This window comes from Scyliorhinus torazame, chromosome 7, assembly GCF_047496885.1.
Source record: "Scyliorhinus torazame isolate Kashiwa2021f chromosome 7, sScyTor2.1, whole genome shotgun sequence".
In the NCBI taxonomy this organism is placed as follows: domain Eukaryota; kingdom Metazoa; phylum Chordata; class Chondrichthyes; order Carcharhiniformes; family Scyliorhinidae; genus Scyliorhinus; species Scyliorhinus torazame.
The window spans coordinates 93,147,200-93,167,034 of NC_092713.1; the positions used below are offsets into that span (position 1 = coordinate 93,147,200).

The following is a 19,835-nucleotide window of genomic DNA, read 5'->3' on the forward strand; positions in this document are numbered from 1 at the left end:
GCCGATTTTTTGAAGGAGGATGTGTGTGAGCGTTGCGGGGGTGGTGGGGGGCCTAATCACATTCATATGTTTTGGTCCTGTCCAAAGCTAGGGGAGTACTGGAAGGAGGTGTTTAGGGTAATTTCCAAGGTGGTGAAACTGGACCTGGGTACCCAGGAGGCCATATTCAGGGTGTCGGACCAGCCAGGGTTGGAAACGGGAGCGGAGACAGATATCATAGCCTTCGCCTCGTTGATCGCCCGAAGGCGGATCCTGCTGGGATGGAGAGCAGCCTCTCCACCCAGTGCCCTGGCATGGCGGGGAGATCTGTTGGAATACTTGACCCTTGAGACGATTAAGTTCGAACTGAGGGGAAGCTCGGAGGGGGTTCTACACGTCATGGGCACTATTTTTTATGCACTTTCAAGAACTGGATAACATCGAACATTAGTTGGGGGGTGGGGGTGGGGGGGGGGGGGGCGGGCTGTGTAGATTAAGGGTAACTATGGGTAATCCCTGATTCCTTTTTGTCATTTGTTTATGTAAACATGCGGGCTGATGTTTGGGGGTTGGTGGGCGGATGGGATTGTTGTTATTATGGGGATTGACATATCTTGCTGATTATTGTTTATTGTTGATGGGTGTAAATGCAGGAGAAAATGTGAAAAAGGAGAATAAAAATATATATTTTTTTAAAAATGTATAATGTTTTAATTTCTTCTTGACATAATACATAGTGTGCCTTATTTACTTAGATAAGTGTTCTTTCATAGCTCGTAACATGAGGTTAAAGATCTTTATTTTCGTTCAGTGACAGTATATGCAGAAATTCATCAAAAATATCTCATTTAGCACAAAAATGAAAAAGGTACAAAATTAGCAATTAAGCAGCACTTCCAGATTGACACAACAATAATCTAGATGTCTGAGGACCCGGGTTCGATCCCGGCCCCGGGTCACTATCGGTGTGGAATTTGCACATTCTCCCCATGTCTGCGTGGGTTTCACCCCCACAACCGAAAGAAGTGCAGTTTAGGTGGATTGGCCACACTAAATTGCCCTTTAATTGGAAAAAAATAACTGAGTACTTTAAATTTGTTTTTTTAAATCTAGATGTGATGGAGCTGGACAAGTTTCAATTTGGTATCTTTACAATTATTGTGACACAATTTTCTCCCCTTGGGCTGGGTTATCCTTCGAGATGTGCTGAGTATTTCAACCCTGTACCCATTCTCTTATTGTGAGCCTGAAAAGAGAGTGTTGGGAGTCTATTTAATTGTAACTCACACATAAGGGATATTGCAGTGTTGAGGGGCCGTGGTATCACCCCAGAGGTTGCAAATTCAAATTCCACTTGGCAAGTTGTGAAACTGAATTCAATATATCTGATAATTTAGTGGGCTGCCATGAGGAACGACAAACACAAAAATTTCCAGACTGTTGTAAGATCCCAACTGATGCACTAATATTGTTCACAGTAAGGAACTTTTCACCCCACTATACAGTACGATCTACATGTGATCCACTCCTGCATTATATGATTGACTCTTAATGCCCTCTGCAATGGTGTAACAAGCCACTGTTTGCCATTGCAACTAAGAACAGATTATCCATGTCCCGAATAAGAATACAAAGAGAATAGCCAGTTGTGTGAGTAACAGCAAACATGGATTGGTGCTCTGAGACAATGCCTTCAACAGGGAAAGGGACAAGTGGATGGGGGAAATAGCATGATTAATACATCTTCTAGAGGAATAATAGCCTGTCATGTGTGTTGACATTGAGAAATTCCTTTCGCATTTAGTTTATTGGCCTTCACAGCTTTGACCCATAACTGAAGAAGTAACTTAATTGTGAATATCCCAGGGTGACTTTTCACTTTTCATTGAAAAATAAAGGGTCACTTCAAACCTACCCTGAAATACGGGGTAATGCATGTTACCAGGGCAATAGTATCAATTACTATTGTTTTAGAATACCCAATGTTTGCAGTATCATTACAAATAATTAAATGAATTAGCGGAGATGAGACGCAGTTTGAAAATGATTGAAGACATTCAGACTGCCAACTTATGAATTGGAATTATACCACTGTCTTTTAACTCCTGGTACTCCTGGTTTAAATTCACTCAGATGATTGAAGGTTTCTTCATTTAGATTACACCATGCAGCAGGAGGTTGGATAGGACACAATGTTAATGCTGTAGCTCTGCTCTAGCTCAAATTAATGTGTTTGTACCGATCACTGCCACAGTCAAAGTGAATAATGACTCCATTCCCCAACACTGAAATCTTGAATCCAGTACTCCAATTGTTGCTGCATGGGTGGCACAGTAGCACAGTGGTTAGCACAGTTGCTTCACAGCTCCGGGGTCCACGGTTTGACGGCTTGAGTCACTGTCTGTGCGGAATCTCCACATTTTCCCCGTATCTGCGTGGGTTTCCTCTGGTGCTCTGGTTTCCTACCACAGTCCAAAGATGTGCAGGTTAGGTGGATTGGCCATGCTAAACTGCCCTTCGTGTCCAAAAGGTTAGGTTGGGTTGCGGAGATAGGATGGAGGTGTGGGCTTGGGTAGGGTGGCTCCTACCAAGGGCCGGTGCAGACTCGATGGGCTGAATGGCCTCCTTCTGCACTGTATATTCTATGATTCTACGCCAGGCATATATTTTCCAGTAAACAAAAATCCCTGTAGAATCAAGATGATTTGTTTCTTTTTAATTAGACACTTAAGAATATATTAACTGGACTGGGCCTTTCCAGCCATACTTAAGCAACAGAAATATATTTGAGTCCATTTCTTTTGTTCTTTTTACTGCCGCTGCTCATCTTTAGTGGTTGAGTTGATGGATTGTGCCAATTTATGAGTTTACATTCTCAAAACAGCACGTCTTTCTGGTTGTGAATGAAGCCGGGGTTTCTGTTTGATGATATTTAAACACTGACCTATTACCTGTAATAAACAGAAGCTCACAGTTAGATTCAGTGCTCACCTGTACAGTTTTACATTTGTTTTGAAGTCCTGCATTTTATTATTGAATTAAGAAATACTCTTGTCAAACTTGGCAGTGGCCTGTAATTGGAATCTAGGCGTATCAATTTTTTTTCAAGTATGTACAATATCTGAAAAATGTGTATTATTTAATGAGTTAAAAGGAAAAATCTGCAAATGCGGGAAATACACATCTTCTAAAAAGTACTGTGACAGATATCTGCATCAGATCCAGCACTCCCCCAGTGGGTTTTCAGAAAGTAAATCCTGACTCCATGAGGAACTAGCACTGTGCAGCCAAACAACGACCAAGACTTTGAAACATCACCACAGCACTGAGAAGTGAACAGATTGAAGTTTTCTGATCATTGCATCTTGTACTGAAAATGGAAAAGGAGAATAGGGTCCACAGGAAACAAAGAGGACACAGGAGGCAAAAACTCACTGAAAACAGCTGTGGCATGGGAATGAATTTAGCTGTCATGTCAAGAATGCAATTCTTGTGGAAGATTAGCCTTAGCTGGGAGTTGAGGGAGATTGAGAAAAGACAACTTTGCAAATGATCTCTATTTTAATAATGTTTTTAAGAAAATAGGAATTGACTTACAGCTATGTTAGATGGATGCAATAGCTTTTCACTAGACTGTTTGTCCTTAACAAAAACACAGGGAATAGAGCATGGAAAGGACACCAGGGGAGCAGGAAGGGAGAAAGACCGCTGGGGAAGCACAACACAGTCAGAGCAGATGCACGGGAAAACAAAGCCTTGGTGGCGGGGGGACCAAAGAAGACAGAATATGGAGAACACAGAGCATAGTGAAAACACTAGAGGAACAAAGGGAGAGCAGCAATACTAAGGGACCAGAGAATAGAGAAAGAGGAACCCGCAAAGGGCAGGAAACATATAGAAACATAGAAAATAGGACGAGTAGGCCATTTGACCCTTCACACCTGCTCCGCCATTCAATAGGATTATGGCTGATCCTCTATTTCAACATTGTTCTCCCACAATCTCCCCATTCCCCTAACACCTTCAGAGTCTAGAAATATATCTATTTCCTTCTTAAATATATTCAGTGACTTGGCCTCCACAGCCTTCTGTGGTAGAAAATTCTACAAGTTCACCGCCTTCTGAGTGAAGAAGCTTCTCCTCACCTCAATCCTTTTCTATATTACTTTATCAGTTACAAAGCCAGAACTCAGAATGTGGACAGGGGCAAACCCCTAATCCAGCTCCTTGCCTGCTCCAAAAATCAATTCAAATTGAATCCAATTCATGGTCTCCACAAGAGAGACATACCAGATCCAGGCATTACATCTGACCTCATGCTCACCTTAGCCTAAAGGCCGAGAAGCGATTCCTCATCTCCTTCCTAAATGGCCTACCCGTATCCTGAAACTTTGATCCCTTCTTCTGAATCCCCCCACCCCCTCCCCCTCCCCCCCCCCCCCCCCCACCCCCACCCCCACCATCACCATCACCAAAGGCAGAGGAAACAACATCCAGTCTCTCCAGCCCTGTAAGAATTTTCAATGTTTCAATTAAATCCCCTCTAAATTCCAGTGAATGCAGGCCCAGTAACCCCAAATCTCTCCTCATACAACAATCCTTCCATCCCAGGAATCAGTTTGGTGACACTAACTGTATTCCCTCTATTGCAAGCATATCCTTGGTGTGGTCTCACCAAGGCTACAGCTACATGAAGACATTTGTGCTCTTGTCCTGAATTCCTCTTGCGGTGAAGGCCAACAGATCATTTGCCTTCCTATCTGCTTGCTGAACCTGCATGCTGGTTTTTAATGACTGGAGAGAGGAGCACAGGGGGTGCAGTATTTGGGGAGAGCACTAAAGGAGCAGGGACAGACTGGGAGCTCAAGACGAACAGAGCACATTGTCCACCTGCAAGGATGGTCGTGCATGTTGGACCACATGGGAAGTCTGGTACCCAGTTTGAGACTCACTGATCTAAGTGGAGCAAGTGCAATACTGCAAACAACTGGCTCCCACTGCTTCTGAGAAAAGGAAGAGGCGGAAGAAAATGGGCTATTTTCAGGCTCCTGAGGTGACTCCTGCTGGTAACTGCACAAATAGGTGTATGGCGAGAGGATCAGACTCAGTTTTGATACATCTCCTAGTTCGATAACTTGATGACTCACATTATCATGGCTGCCATAAAATGGCTGGCTACTTGAATGCAAGTGCTCATGGAATCGTACCCAAGCATAACTCAGTGCCCTCAGAATAGAGGAAGAGGAGCTGGAAACATTCAGTATACATATCGTAACATTCTACAGTGATTTCTTTCCAAAAGGAGAGCTCAATAGGAGATTTACTTCAGCTCACCATTGCACACTTTTACATCTGTGACATGGACGAAGTTGCAATGAAACTAAGGAAATTCGGCATGTCCACATTAACCCGTACCAACTTTTACAGATGCACCATAGAAAGCATCCTATCGGGCTGCATCACAGCCTGGTATGGCAACTGCTCGGCCCAGGACCGCAAGAAACTTCAGAGAGTCGTGAACGCCGCCCAGTCTATCACACAAACCTGCCTCCCATCCATTGACTCCATCTGCACCTCCCGCTGCCTGGGGAAAGCGGGCAGTATAATCAAAGATCCCTCCCACCCGGCTTACTCACTCTTCCAACTTTTTCCATCGGCAGGAGATACAGAAGTCTGAGAACACGCACAAACAGACTCAAAAACAGCTTCTTCCCAACTGTCACCAGACTCCTAAATGACTAAAATGGACTGACCTCATTAACACTACACCCTGTATGTTTCATCCGATGCCAGTGCTTATGTAGTTACATTGTATATGTTGTGTTGCCCTATTATGTATTTTCTTTTCTTCCCTTTTCTTCCCATGTATTTAATGATCTGTTGAGCTGCTCGCAGAAAAATACTTTTCATTGTACCTCGGCACATGTGACAATAAACAAATCCAATCCAATCCAATTTCATTAGAATGAAAAAGTTCCATTTAGAAAAATGGTCTCTAACGGAAAGCAACTCAGCAGACGCTATCTTAAAGCCTCATGTGAATAGATTTTGAGATCATGAATTATTAACCAGACATCTTTTGACCGTTGGAAACTATTAAATACGAGGACAGTACCTGATTATATTACTTGGCACAAGTAATAAAAGCCACAAGCAAAAAATGACCCCAGAATGAGATATTCAGAGGATCCTGGAACCCATGGAAATGTATCAGGAAAGAAGGAAGAGAATTGGAGAACAAGCATTAAGAAACAAAAACAGTCATTTGTTAGTACTTCGGATAATTGATGAGTGCAAGATGAAAAGCTTTAGAACATAAGAACTAGGAGCAGGAGTAGGCCATCTGGCACCTCGAGCCTGCTCCGCCATTCAATGAGATCATTGCTTTCCGGCCCGAACACCATAACCCTTAATCCCTTTATTCTTCAAAAAACTATCTATCTTTATCTTAAAAACATTTAATGAAGGAGCCTCAACTGCTTCACTGGGCAAGGAATTCCATAAATTCACAACCCCTTGGGTGAAGAAGTTCCTCCTAAGCTCAGTCCTAAATCTACTTCCCCTTATTTTGAGGCTATGCCCCCCTAGTTCTGCTTTCACCTGCCAGTGGAAACAACCTGCCCGCATCTATCCTATCTATTCCCTTCATAATTTTATATGTTTCTATAAGATCTCCCTGCAACCTTCTAAATTCCAACGAGTACAGTCCCAGTCTACTCAACCTCTCCTCGTAATCCAACCCCCTCAGCTCTGGGATTAACCTAGTGAATGTCCTCTGCACACTCTCCAGCACCAGTATGTCCTTTCTCAAGTAAGGAGACCAAAACTGAACACAATACTCCAGGTGTGGCCTCACTAACACCTTATATAATTGCAGCAGAACCTCCCTAGTCTTAAACTCCATCCCTCTAGCAATGAAAGAAAAAAATCCATTTGCCTTCTTAATCACCTGTTGCACCTGTAAATCAACTTTTTGCGACTCATGCACTAGTACACCCAGGTCTCTCTGCACAGCGGCATGTTTTAATATTTTATCATTCAAATAATAATCCCGTTTGCTATTATTCCTACCAAAATGGATAACCTCACATTTGTCAATATTGTATTCCATCTGCCAGACCCCTAGCCCATTCACTTAACCTATCCAAATCCCTCTGCAGACTTCCGGTATCCTCTGCACTTTTTGCTTTACCACTCATCTTAGTGTCATCTGCAAACTTGGACACATTGCACTTGGTCCCCAACTCCGAATCATCTATGTCATCCAATCAAAAGCTTTGACAACATGTCTTTTTTCGGCAGTGCACAAGAAATAAAAACTTAACTGGACAAATGTTGTCCAACTACAGTGATTGAAAAGTGAGTTTACCATTCGCGTGTCTTTAGGAAGTATTACACCGTCATCCCAAACCCTGGAAGAGGAATGAAAAGCAGAGCTCTCATTCTCCAGCCTAAAGAGAAAAATGTTAAGGTTTAAAACTTCACAAGTGTCTAAATCAGATAAGTATCTATATTAGTTTGAACACAGTACAGAAGTAATATTTTTATCGCATCTATCTTTAAAAAATATTTTAAAAATATTGAAAATTCTTTCATTTGACCAAAATAACAATCATAAAACATAAAACAGATGCTTCAGGTTACAATATACAAAGAGCACAATCAGCAAACAAGAACATATCCAATCCTAAACCACTAACAATAAACAAAAACTTTTTTTTAATCCCTTAACAGCTGACGGTAACTAACTCTTTAAAAAAGCAAATGACTGGCTGCCATCCGAGGTAGAATCCCTCTACCGACCCCCTAATGGTGTACTTGACCTTCTCCAAATATTGAAACTCCACGTGGTCACCCAACAGGCTGAGGTACTTGGTGGAGTAGGAAACCTCCACCCAAGCAGAACTTGCCTCGGGGTTATTAACGAGGCAAAGGTGAGGACATGCGCCTTCACCCCTGTCTGCATCACCAGCCAGTGCAATACCCTGTAAAGGGCCACCAACAGACAAGGCTCCAGTTCGACATTAAGGATCTCTGACATTGTAGAAGCTTAACAATTTGGGATACAACCAGAACATAGATGTGTGATCAGCTGGCACCGCTCACACCTGTTGTCCATCCCCCCCCAAAAAAAACACTGGGTTGGATTCTCTGATCGGCAACGGCAAAATCGTGTTAGGTGATCGGCTGGAGAATCCATTTTACGCTGGAATCGGGGGGGGGGGGGGGGGCGTTTTTCCGATGTTCCGCCCCCTCAAAAACGGCGCACTCGATGAGTTTGCGCATGCCATCAGGACGGCCTCAGGACGTCACCTGAGGCCCTCCCCTGATGCTCCGTCCCCGATGGGCGGAGTCCCCAATGGCAGTTTTAGGCCACCTCGCATGGGCGGCTGAAGTCTGTGTCCAGCATTGTCACAGTCGGGGGGGAGCTGTTCCGCTGGCAGGGGGGGCTTCTGCGGAGGCTGGGGGCACTGTTGGGGGGTGGCGACGGGGGTCACAGGGGGACAGTTTTTGGCAGGCAGTGTCCGCGCATGGCCGGCGCCATGCTATATGTCGCGGCCGCCGCAGGCCACCGCCGTGCGCATACCCAGCCACAGACCTGGCCATTCTGTGGCCATGTCCGCAGGTAAAGCCTACACGGCGTGGTTGATAACCCCCCCCACTGTGCAGAGGATTGGTGCGGCGGCGGCGCCGACTTTCTGGTCGTAAGACCAGACAGATCCTGCGGACTTAGCCGCAGAATCGGAGAATCCAGCCCACTAATTCTCACCTTAGTCATATGAGCTCTGTGCACCACCTTGAACTGGACCAAGCCAAGCCGGGCACAGGAGGACATAGAGTTGACCCTGCAAAGAGCATCACTCCACACCTCCTCATCTGGAATAGGACCCAATTCACCCTCCCATTTCTCCTTAACCTCATTCAGCAAAGCCGACTCCGCTGATACGATCTGACCATAAATACCCGAAATACTTCCCCCACCAGGCACGGCCAGAGATAAAATTATTTTCAACAAGGAGGGTGGTGGTGCCACAGGAAATGAAGACAAGGGGCTGGATTCTCTGTCCCGCTGAGCCACATTTCACCCCGCCGGCGAGATGCTCCATTATGCCGGCTGGTCAATGGGGTTTCCCATTGTGGGGCAGCCCCATGCTGTCTAGAAACTCCTGGGCTGTTGGGAAAATGGAGCATCCCACCGGCGGAGAATCCAGCCGCAGGTCTTTCGCAGAAAATCGTGAATCTGGAAATACCTAAACAAATTGGTTCCAAGGAGCAGAAATGTTTGCGACAGCTCCTCGAACCTAGCAAACCTTCCTTTCACAAACAACCCATCAATTTTTTTCTCCTTCAATTGTGCATCCAATTTCCTTCTGAAAGCTACTATTTAATCTGTATTCATCATCCTAGCAAGCTGCGCATTGTAAATTCTAACTTCTTGTTGCATGAAAAAGCTTTTCTTCCTGACACCTATGGTTCCTGACCAATTATCTGTACTCTCTGGTTATTGCCCGCTCCTGGAAACTTTCTCTTCATTTATTTTATCCACATCCTTCCTGATTTTAAACAATTCTATCAAATGTCCTCTCAGGTCTAAGGAGTAGAACAACCCAGCTTCTCCAGTCTATTCAGGCAAATGTAATCCCTCATTCCCTGGATATACTCAAAGTGATATTCATATGGGGCGGGAAGGTGGGCAGAGTTAGAAAGGTGCTGCTACAGAGGGGAAGGCAGGCAGGGGATTTGGGTCTTCCGAACCTGATGTATTACTACTGGGCGGCGAACGTGGAGAAGGTGCGGAGCTGGGTCAGAGGGGTTGATTCCCAGTGGGTCAGAATGGAGGAGAGTTTTTGCAGGGGGTCAGGATTGAAAGCACTAGCAATAGCGCCGCTCCCAATGGCCCCGGGGAAATACTCAGGGAGTCCGGTAATAATAGCTTCATTGAGAATTTGGAGGCAGTTTCGCCAACACTTCAGGTTGGGGGCAGGGTCAAGGGAAATGCCGATTCAGGGGAACCACAGATTTGAGCCAGGGAAGTGGGATGAAAATTTTCGCAAATGGGAGGAGAAGGGGATTAAGACACCCAAAGATTTGTTTCTTGGGGTCGGTTTGCAGGACTGAAGGAGCTGGAAGCGAAGTATGGGTTGGAGCAGGGGGAAATGTTTAGATACATGCAGGTTCGAGATTTTACCAGAAAGGAGATACAGAGCTTCCCAGTGGAGCCGGCCTCCACATTGCTGGAGGAGGTGCTGACGACAGGGGGATTGGAGAAGGGGGTAGTGTCGGCGGTTTACGGAGCTATTTTGGAAGAGGAGAAGGCACCACTGGAAGGGATCAAAGCAAAGTGAGAGGCAGAGTTGAGAGAGGATATGGAGGAGGGGTTCTGGTGTGAGGTGCTCCGGAGAGTGAACGCCTCCACCTCGTGCGTGAGGTTGGGGCTGATACAGCTGAAGGTGGTATACAGAGCACACTTCACGAGGACGAGGATGAGCCGATTCTTTGAAGGGGTAGAAGATGTGTGTGAACGTTGCGGTGGGGGGGGGGCCCGCTAATCACGTTCATATGTTTTGGTCCTGTCCAAAGCTAGAGGATTACTGGAAGGAGGTTTTTAGGGTAATTTCTAAAGTGGTGCACGTGAAACTGGACCCGGGCCCCCGGGAGGCCATATTCGGGGTGTCAGACCAGCCAGGGTTGGAAACTGGTGCGGAGGCAGATGTTGTAGCCTTCGCCTCGTTGATCGCCCGAAGGCGGATCCTGATAGGTTGGAGAGCAACCTCTCCACCCTGTGCCCTGGCGTGGCGGGGGGACCTGTTGGAATTCTTTACTCTTGAGAAGGTTAAGGGGAAGGGTGGAGGGGTTCTACAATTCGTGGGCATTATTCATTATGCACTTTCAAGAACTGGATAACATCGAACATTAGTTGGGGGGGGGGGGGGGGGGGGGGGGAGATGGGTGGGAGGGGGGGAGGGGCGCTGTGTGTGTTAATGGCGACTATGGGTGATCCCTAATTCCTTTTTGTCATTTGTTTGTGTGACCATGTGGGCTAATGTTTGGGGTTTGGTGGGAGGATGGGATCGTTGTTATTGATATGGGGATTGACATATTTGTTACTGATTGTTTATTGTTGGTGGGTGTAAATTTGGGAGAAAATGTGAAAACGGAGGAGAATAAAAAATATTTTTAAAAAAATACTCAAAGTGATATGAGGTCAGATGTTCATTGACGACGGCACAATATTCAACACTATTCGTGACTCCTCAGATACTGAAGCAATCTGTGTCCATACGCAGCAAGACCTGGACAACATTCAGGCTTGGGTCGAAAATGGCAACTAACATTCATTCCACACAACTGCCAGGCAATCACCATCCCCAACAAGAAAGAATCTAACCATCTCCCCATGACATTCAATGTCATTACCATCACTGAATCCCTCACCTGGAACTATTGTGCCGTTCATTCACTGTCGCTGGATCAAAATCCTGGAACTCCCTTCCTACCATCATTGTGGGTGTTCCTGAAACATATGGGGTGGGATTCTCTGTTCTCTGTCCCACCAGACCTGTTTTCTGGCTCGCTGCACCTCCGCCAGCAACAGGATCCTCCATCCCAGCAGCCGGCCAATAAGGTTTCCCAACGTGGCCACCCCCACGCCATCGGGAAGTGCACTGCCAGGGAAGCAGAGGATCCCTCCGATGGAGAATCCCACCCATGGACTCCAGCAGTTCAAAAAGACAGCTCACCACCACCTTCTCAGGGGCAATTAAGGATGGGCAACAAATACTGGTTTAGCCAGCGATGCCTACGTCCCATGAATTAATACATTTTTTATAAGTTCCAACTCAGGATGTTGGGTGGCTTGGATGGGAACTGCTGTGTATGGACACAGATTGCTTCAGTATCTGAGGAGTCACAAATGATTCTGAACATTGTGCAATCGTCAGCGAACTTCTGACCTTATATCACTTTGGGATTACATTTGCCTTAATAGACTGGAGAAGCTGGGTTGTCCTACTCCTTAGATCTGAGAATGCAGGCGGTGGTGTTCCCATGCCTTTACTCCCCTTGTCCTTCTAGGTGGTATAGGTCTGCCTCACAGCGTCAGAGACCCAGGTTCAATTCTGACCTTGGGTCACTGTGTGCAGTTTGCACATCCTCCCAGTGACTGCGTGGGTTTCCTCCGTGTGCTCCAATTTCCTCCCACAGTTCAAAAATGAGCAGGTTAGGTGTATTGGCCGTGCTAAATTGCCCCTTAATTGGTAGGGTTACTGGGTTGCAGAAATGGGTTGGGGGCGTGGGCCTGGGTGGGGTGCTCTTTCAGGGGGTCAGTACAGACTTGATGGGTTGAATGGCCTCCTTCTGCACTGTAGGAATTCTGTGAGGTGTGCAAGGGTGTGGAGGAACATATGAATATTAGGTGTGAGTCCCTATTGATCAAGACTGCTGAAAATGAATAACGGGGCTTTGGTGAATTGAACAATGTCTGAGGCTCGTGGTGCAATTGGTAAAATATAGTTTTTGAAGATGCATTTACCAATCAATTGTGCTCCAGCTCCAAGTGAAGTGAGAGTGACTGCCCTTGACATAAATACAGCATTTGACCAAGTATCGCATCAAGGAGACCTAGCAAAACTGGAGTCACTGGGAATGAGGGGAAAAATTCTCCACTGGCTGGAATCATGGGCAGAATTCTCCGGAAACGGCGCGATGTCCGCCGACTGGCACCCAAAACGGCGCAAATCAGACGGGCATCGCGCCGCCCCAAAGGTGCGGAATGCTCCGCATCTTTGGGGGCCGAGCCCCAACCTTGAGGGGCTAGGTCGGCGCCGGACGAATTTCCGCCCCGCCAGCTGGCGGAAAAGGCGGAAATGACATCTCCGTGCGGCGCATGCGCGGGAGCGTCAGCGGCCACTGACGGCATTCGCGCACATGTGCAGTGGAGGGAGTCTCTTCCGCCTCCGCCATGGTGGAGACCGTGGCGGAGGCGGAAGGGAAAGAGTGCCCCTACGGCACAGGTCCGCCCGCGGATCGGTGGGCCCCGATCGCGGGCCAGGCCACCGTGGGGGCACCCCCCCGGGGCCAGATCGCCCCGCGCCCCCCCCCCCCAGGACCCCGGGGCCCGCCCGCGCCGCCTAGTCCCGCCGGTAAGGTAGGTGGTTTAATTTACGCCGGCGGGACAGGCATTTTAGCGGCGGGACTTCGGCCCATCCGGGCCAGAGAATCGAGCGGGGGGGCCCGCAAACCGGCACGGCGCGATTCCCGCCCCTGCCGAATATCCGGTGCCGGAGACTTCGGCAACCGGTGGGGGCGGAATTCACGCCAGCCCCCGGCGATTCTCCGACCCGGCGGGGGGTCGGAGAATCTCGCCCCAGATCTAGCACAAGGATAGATGGTTGTGGTTGTTGGAGGTCAATCATCGCAACTCCAGGACATCACTACAGGAGTTCCTCAGGATAGAGTCCTGGGCCCAACCACCTTCAGTTGATTCATCGATGATCTTTACCCCATCATAAGGTTAGAAACAGGGATGTTCGCTGATGATTGCACAATGTTCAGCACCATTTGCGACTCCTCATATACTGAAACAGTCCATGCCCAAATATGGCACGACCTGGACAATATCCAGACTTAGACTGACAAGTGGCAAGTAATATTCATACCACACAAATGCCAGGCAATCACCATCTCCAACAAGAGAGAATCTAACCATCACCCCATGACATTCAATGGCATTTCCATCACTGAATCCCCCACTATCAATATGCGGAGGGTTACCATTGAACAGATGGTGAACTGGACTGTCCATATATGGAGTGCCACTCACGCAGGCTGCCTGATCCTGAATTGTGTCAAGCTTCTTGAAAGTTGTTGGAGCTGCTCTCCAAATGGAGAGTATTCTTGGCCAGGCTTTGGGGAGTCAGGAGGTGAATTATTCGCCACAGGATTCCTAGCTTTTATATGGCGAGTCAATTCAGTTTCTAGTCAATGGTAACCACCAGGATGTTGATCGTGGGGGATTCAGCAATGGTAATCCCATTGAATGTTAAAGTGTGATGGTCAGATCTTGGCTTGTTGGAGATGGTCATTGCTTAACACTTGTCTGCCGTGAATGTTACTTTCCACTTGTCACCCCAAGCCTGAATATTGCCCAGGTCTTGTGCATCTGAACATGGACTGCTTCAGTATTTGAGGAGTCATGAATGGTACTGAGTATTGTGCAATCATCAGTGAACATCCCCACCTCTACCTTATAATGGAAGAAGGTCATTGATGAAGCAGCTGAAGATGGTTGGGCCTAGGACACGACCATGAGGAACTCCTACAGTGGCTGTCCTGGTGCTGAGGTGATTGACCTCCAACCTCCACAACCATCTTCCTTTGTGCCAGTTATGACTCCAACCAGCAGAGAGTTTACCCCTGATTCCTTTTAACTCCAATTTTGAGAGGGCTCTTTGATGTCATACTTGGTCAAATACTGCCTCACTTCTGGCATTCAGCTCTTTTGTCCGTGTATGAGCCAAGGCTGTAATGAGAGCAGGAGCTGAGTGACCCTGGGGATCTAAAATGAATGTCCATGAGCTGGTTATTGCTGAGTAAGTGCTGCTTCATAGCATTGTTGATTACCCCTTACATCGGTTTACTAATGATTGAGTAGACTGATAGGCCGGTAAGTGGCTGGGTTGGACTTGTCCTGTATCTTATGTACAGGACACACCTGGGCAATTTTCCACATTGTCGGGTAGAAGCCAGTGTTGTAGCTGTACTGGAACAGCTTGACAAGGGGCACGGCAAGTTCTGGAGCACGTCTTCCTTACAATTGCTCGAATATTGTCAGGGCCGATAGTCTTTGCAGTATCTAGTGTCTTCAGTCGTTTCTTGATATAAAGTTAAGTAAATCGAATTGGCTGATGACTGACATCTTTTGCACTTTTGTGCTGGGCTCCTCCATCATTGAGATGGGGATATTTGTGGAGCCTCCTCCTCCAGTGAGTCATTTAATTGCCAACCAGCATTCACGGCTGGATATGGCAGGACTGTAGAGCTTAGATCTGATTTGTTGGTTGTGGAATTGCTTAGCTCTGTCTTGCTTGCTGCTTATCCTGTTTGGCATGCAAGGCAGCTCACCACCACTGTCTCAAGGGCAATTAAGGTGGACAATAAATGGTGACTTATCCAGCAATGCCCACAATAAACTAATAAGAAAATATTCTCTCTCCTTTTAAGAGATCAAGGCTAGCATTAAGTGGTGTTGGACACTCACGATGTTGGCTTCCTGGCAAGGGGTTGAGGCATTTTGAATCCGGAAATCATTGGAAAGAACAAGCAGTATGATAATGGTGTGCTGCTTAGATTGCAACCAATGGCTACTAATTAATGGCACGTCACAATTCCCTACCAGTTTTCAGTGGTTATCGACTTTAGCCCCAATGTCATTTACATACACGTAACATTTAATTCCTTTCTACTCACATCAGCTTTCCAGTACAACTACCTGTCACAGCAGCTTTATCCTCTTGCAGACTAAGGAATCACCTTTTCTTTAGTCAAGCAGCACAATACTAACCTTTCTTTCATGATCTTCAGCTGTGCCTCATCTTGGTTTTGTCCATCAGGTTCCTGAATCTCGGAGCAATAATTTGGACCAACTAGTCCAACCTTGGCATTGGGCCACAGAAAAAGGAAGTTCGGATCAAATGACCGACCACACTGAAACATAAACAAACTTTACTTAAACATTATCCACACATGTCCGAGTCTACATAATGTGCAACAATTAGCTGATGGCCACCTCAACTGTAACTTTCCACTTGTTAACCTTCAAGTTATGCTGCCACAAATAGGAGGAAGTGGTGGCATAGTGGCTTTGTCGCTAAATTAGTAATCCTTTAGGGAAGGAAATCTGCTCTTTTTGCCTGGTCTCCATGTGACTCCAGATCCACAGAAATGTGGTTGACTCTTAAAAATGACCTCTGAAATGGAGGGCAATTGAAGGTGGGTAATAAATGCTGACCCAGCCAACGATGCCCACATTCAGTGAATTCATTTTTAAAAGAGTTGCAAAATAAAAAGATCTTCCTACTATGTGGAACCCTGAGACAGATACAATAACACTGGGAAACTTTCAGCATTAAAATAATTACCTGATGTTTCTGCAGGGATTCTCTCAACCAACTGTTTCAGCAGAACCCCCAAAGAATTGCATTGATAAGTATTTACACCATTTCTCCTGGGTGCCACTGAATTTACAGTGGGAGATCGGGAGAATCAATAGCGGAAATTTTCTGTACATCTATTTAGTAATGATAAGACACCTGGAAGCCCTTTCAAATACCCCAATATCTAAAACTGGTGCAATGTTGTTTCATATTACAGTCATTATAACATGAACATTGTAGCTTCTATTCCAATCTCCCAATGCGAAGTGCACAGGAGAGGCAGTGGCGTAGTGTATTGTCACTGGACTAGTAAACCAAAGACCCAGAGTAATGTTCTGGGGACCCAGGTTCGATTCCCGCCACAGCAGATGATGAAATTTGAGTGCAAGAAAATCCAGAATTAAAAGTCTAACAATGATCATTAGACCACTGTCAATTTTCGTAATAGCCCATCTGGTTCACTAATGTCCCTTAGGGAAGGAAATCTGCCATCCTTACCCAGTCTGGCCCGACCAGCGACTCCAGATTGGTTGACTCTTAACTGCTCCCTCGAGGGCAATTAGGGATGAGCAATAAATGCTGACCCAGCCGGCGATGTCCACCCACACAAAAAGTGGAAAACTACCAGTCAAAGGCTGATGGATCTGTCCTCAAGAGGGAAGGAAATCCATGAGGGAGGCCCTACCTGGACAGTACCTTGCATGTCTTACCTCTTTACCAAATGACAGCATTGGCAGAGGTGAAGGGCCAATCTACCCAGAAGAAAATCAGATAATAAAAAGACCCAAATACAGGAAACATGATCAAAATCTGACTTTGTGCACTTTAAATTGAAAGATAAAACTCAATATTTTCTTAATTTCCTGGACTACATGAGAAACTTAGCCAAGATAACAAACTGGCAATTGCGTCCTCCAGCCACCAATGGAGTTCTGGGACGGGATGCTCCGACCCCCCATGTGAATCCCGCACCCGCCGGCTGCCGAATTCTCTGGCGCCGGGGATTTGGCGGGGGCGGGAATCACGCTGCGCCGGTCGCTGTCAGCGGCTCCCCGGCGATTCTCCGGCCCGCGATGGGCCGAGTGGCCGACCGTTTTTTGCCGGTCCCGCTGGCGTAAATTAGAGTAGGTCCTTACCGGTGGGACCTAGCGGCGCGGGTGGTATCCGGGGTCCTCGGGGGGAATCTGGCTCCGGGAGGTGCCCCCACGGTGGCCTGGCCCGCGATCGGGGCCCACCGATCCGCGGGTGGGCCTGTGCCGTGGGGGCACTCTATTCTTCCGCGTCGGTTGCTATTCCTCCGCCATGGCCGACGCGGAGATGAACCCCCCCTGCGCATGCTCTGGGATGACGCTAGCACATGCAGGTGCTCCCGCCCATGTGCCAACTCACGCCAGCTGGCGGAAGCCCTTTGGCGCCAAGCCCCTTCCCCGCCGGCCGGCGCAGCGCAAACCACTCCGGGGCCTGCCTGGCCCCTGAAGGTGTGGAGGATTCCGCACTTTTGGGGCGGCCCAACGCCGGAGTGGTTCACGCCACTCTTTGGCGCCGGGACCCCCCACCGCACTGGGGAGGGGAGAATCCCGCCCCTGATCTCTCCACCAGGAAGCTCATCACAGCAGCCCAACTGGATTTGTCCTATAGATCTGTCTCTCTCTCTTTTCCTATTCATGTGCCTATCGAGTGGATAGTGCTTCCCATACTGAGGAGAACAAGATCATGAATTCATCAGAGTAAGGTATTGCAGATGTAACTGCGGCAAGGTAGCACAGTGGGTAGCAATATTACTTCACAGCGCCAGGGTCCCAGGTTCAATTCCGCTTGAGTCACTGTCTGTGCAGAGTCTGTGCAGAGTCTTTACATTCTCCCCGTGTCTGCGTAGGTTTCCTCCGGGTGCTCCAGTTTCCTCCCACAAGTCCTAAAAGACGTGTTGTTAGGTAATTTGGACATTCTGAATTCTTCTTCCATGTACCCGAACAGGTGCCGGAATGTGGCGACTAGGGGCTTTTCACAGTAACTTCAGTGCAGTGTTAATGTATGCCTACTTGCTGGCGATCAGCAGCACCACCCACAGCTGCAGACTGGCTAGCTGACCTTATGGAATTTCTCCACCTGGAGAAGATAAAATACGCCATACGAGGATCAGAGGAAGGCTTCCTTACTGCATGGGGGCAATTTGTCGGCCTGTTTCAAAACCTGTTTGAGGCCAACAACAGCCAGTAGAGGGGGAACTGAAAGGATTAGAGAGGGGGAAAAATAAAAGACAAGGAGGAACGCCACGGACGCACAACCGAGGGGAAAGAGGGGGGAAAGGGGGCAGAGAGTCTGAGACGGGCAAAGAGGGCCAACACGGGGGAGGAGGGGAGGGGGGACCCCCCGCTCCCCACTCATCCACCAAAAAAAAGAAGGGGAACCTCCCCCCCGTATCGACCAAGGAGGATAGCAAGGGGGTGGGGGAGGAGAAGGGTTAGGGTTAAGGGGGGCTGGGGGGGGGCGGGGGACACTGAATTAGACGGCAGCACTGTAAATAAATTAAATTAAGACAAAAGCCTTTTTGCGTTACACTGTACAATAAATAAGCACGAACATCAATGTACATAATGTTGGAAATGCCAATAAAATGATTTTTTTAAAAATGTATGCCTACTTGTGACAATAAAGATTATCATTATTATTAACTGCACATTTTATCACATTATGGCATCACATGTTTTGGCACTCCAATCTGCTGCATCAATCTTACATTGCTAGCTCAGTGAATTGCTCAAGATAGAGATGCCTCTCGAGAGGAGGGTGAGCAGCAGCACGGTTAGTGAGAAAACAGAAGGAGAAAGTAAGAGGCTTCACCCAAGCAGGTCTGAAAATGCCAAACTGAAAATTATGGTGCCAAATACATTCACTGGATGTATCACTAAATTGGTGTGGCAAGTAAGCAGCCTGGCACCACTACTGTGTACTGTGGTACAGTTCCAGTGGTACCAAGTTAGCAAGCAGTAAATCAGCGCAGGTGGGAATAAGCATCTAGTTTTATTTTGGATATAAGTTGGAATTACGGTCAGAAAGGAAAGTTGGGTGTCAGTGGTATACTGGGGGTATTGATTTCCGCTTTGGGACTCTATTACCCTCTTTAAATGGCCATCTGCCTCTAAACAATCACTGGTTTGCAGGATCCCACTAGACCTTTTCTGCAAATCAGTAATTCCTGATCCAGGACTGAGAGTTTGTTAGAGTGGGAAAGAGTAGGAGCCAGAAATCTCACCTCACTGTAAGTTCTTTCCCTACTTTAGACCACCAAAAGAAGCATCATATTGCCTATGCAAGCTCAATCATTTTTTTCTGTCTTAAATGTGTGCACTTTCCAGTAGGTGTAACCGAATGGATACCAGGAGCAAGGGCTCATTTTTACCCTCCTAGCATAGGGCCACTGAAGTCAGTTCAATCCATTACCAAAGAGCAGCTAACTGAGTGTAGATGAGGCATTTAATCTGGGATCTTTTGGCAAAGTACAGTTGAGCTGTACATTATGCAATGCCTATCACCAACTAAGCTACTGGGATTCTGGCCCCTATATGACCATCTAGAAATAGAACTAATATATTAAACTAATTAGATTGTGCCATATCTGTGCTTCCACAAGATAAAACTCCCAAAAGTAATGATTTTCAAACAATAATTATCTTCCATGGTACAATGGTCAAACAAGGGCAT

At 47.0% G+C, this 19,835-nt stretch overlaps 1 protein-coding gene across 2 annotated transcripts in view; it reads right to left on the bottom strand.

Annotated features, from left to right (window-relative positions):
- Nucleotides 1-664: 664 nt before the first annotated feature.
- The window catches only part of LOC140426380 (methylcrotonoyl-CoA carboxylase beta chain, mitochondrial), a 98,708-nt gene continuing 79,537 nt past the window's right edge, over nucleotides 665-19,835 (bottom strand). For both annotated transcript variants that reach the window (XM_072511067.1, XM_072511066.1), the window contains exons 11-13: nucleotides 15,542-15,684; nucleotides 7,349-7,430; nucleotides 665-2,930 (exon numbers count right to left, since the gene is read on the bottom strand). In XM_072511067.1, coding sequence (XP_072367168.1) covers nucleotides 2,847-2,930; nucleotides 7,349-7,430; nucleotides 15,542-15,684 — 309 coding nt within the window. In that variant the 3' untranslated portion in view covers nucleotides 665-2,846. The remainder of the gene's footprint in view (nucleotides 2,931-7,348; nucleotides 7,431-15,541; nucleotides 15,685-19,835) is intronic.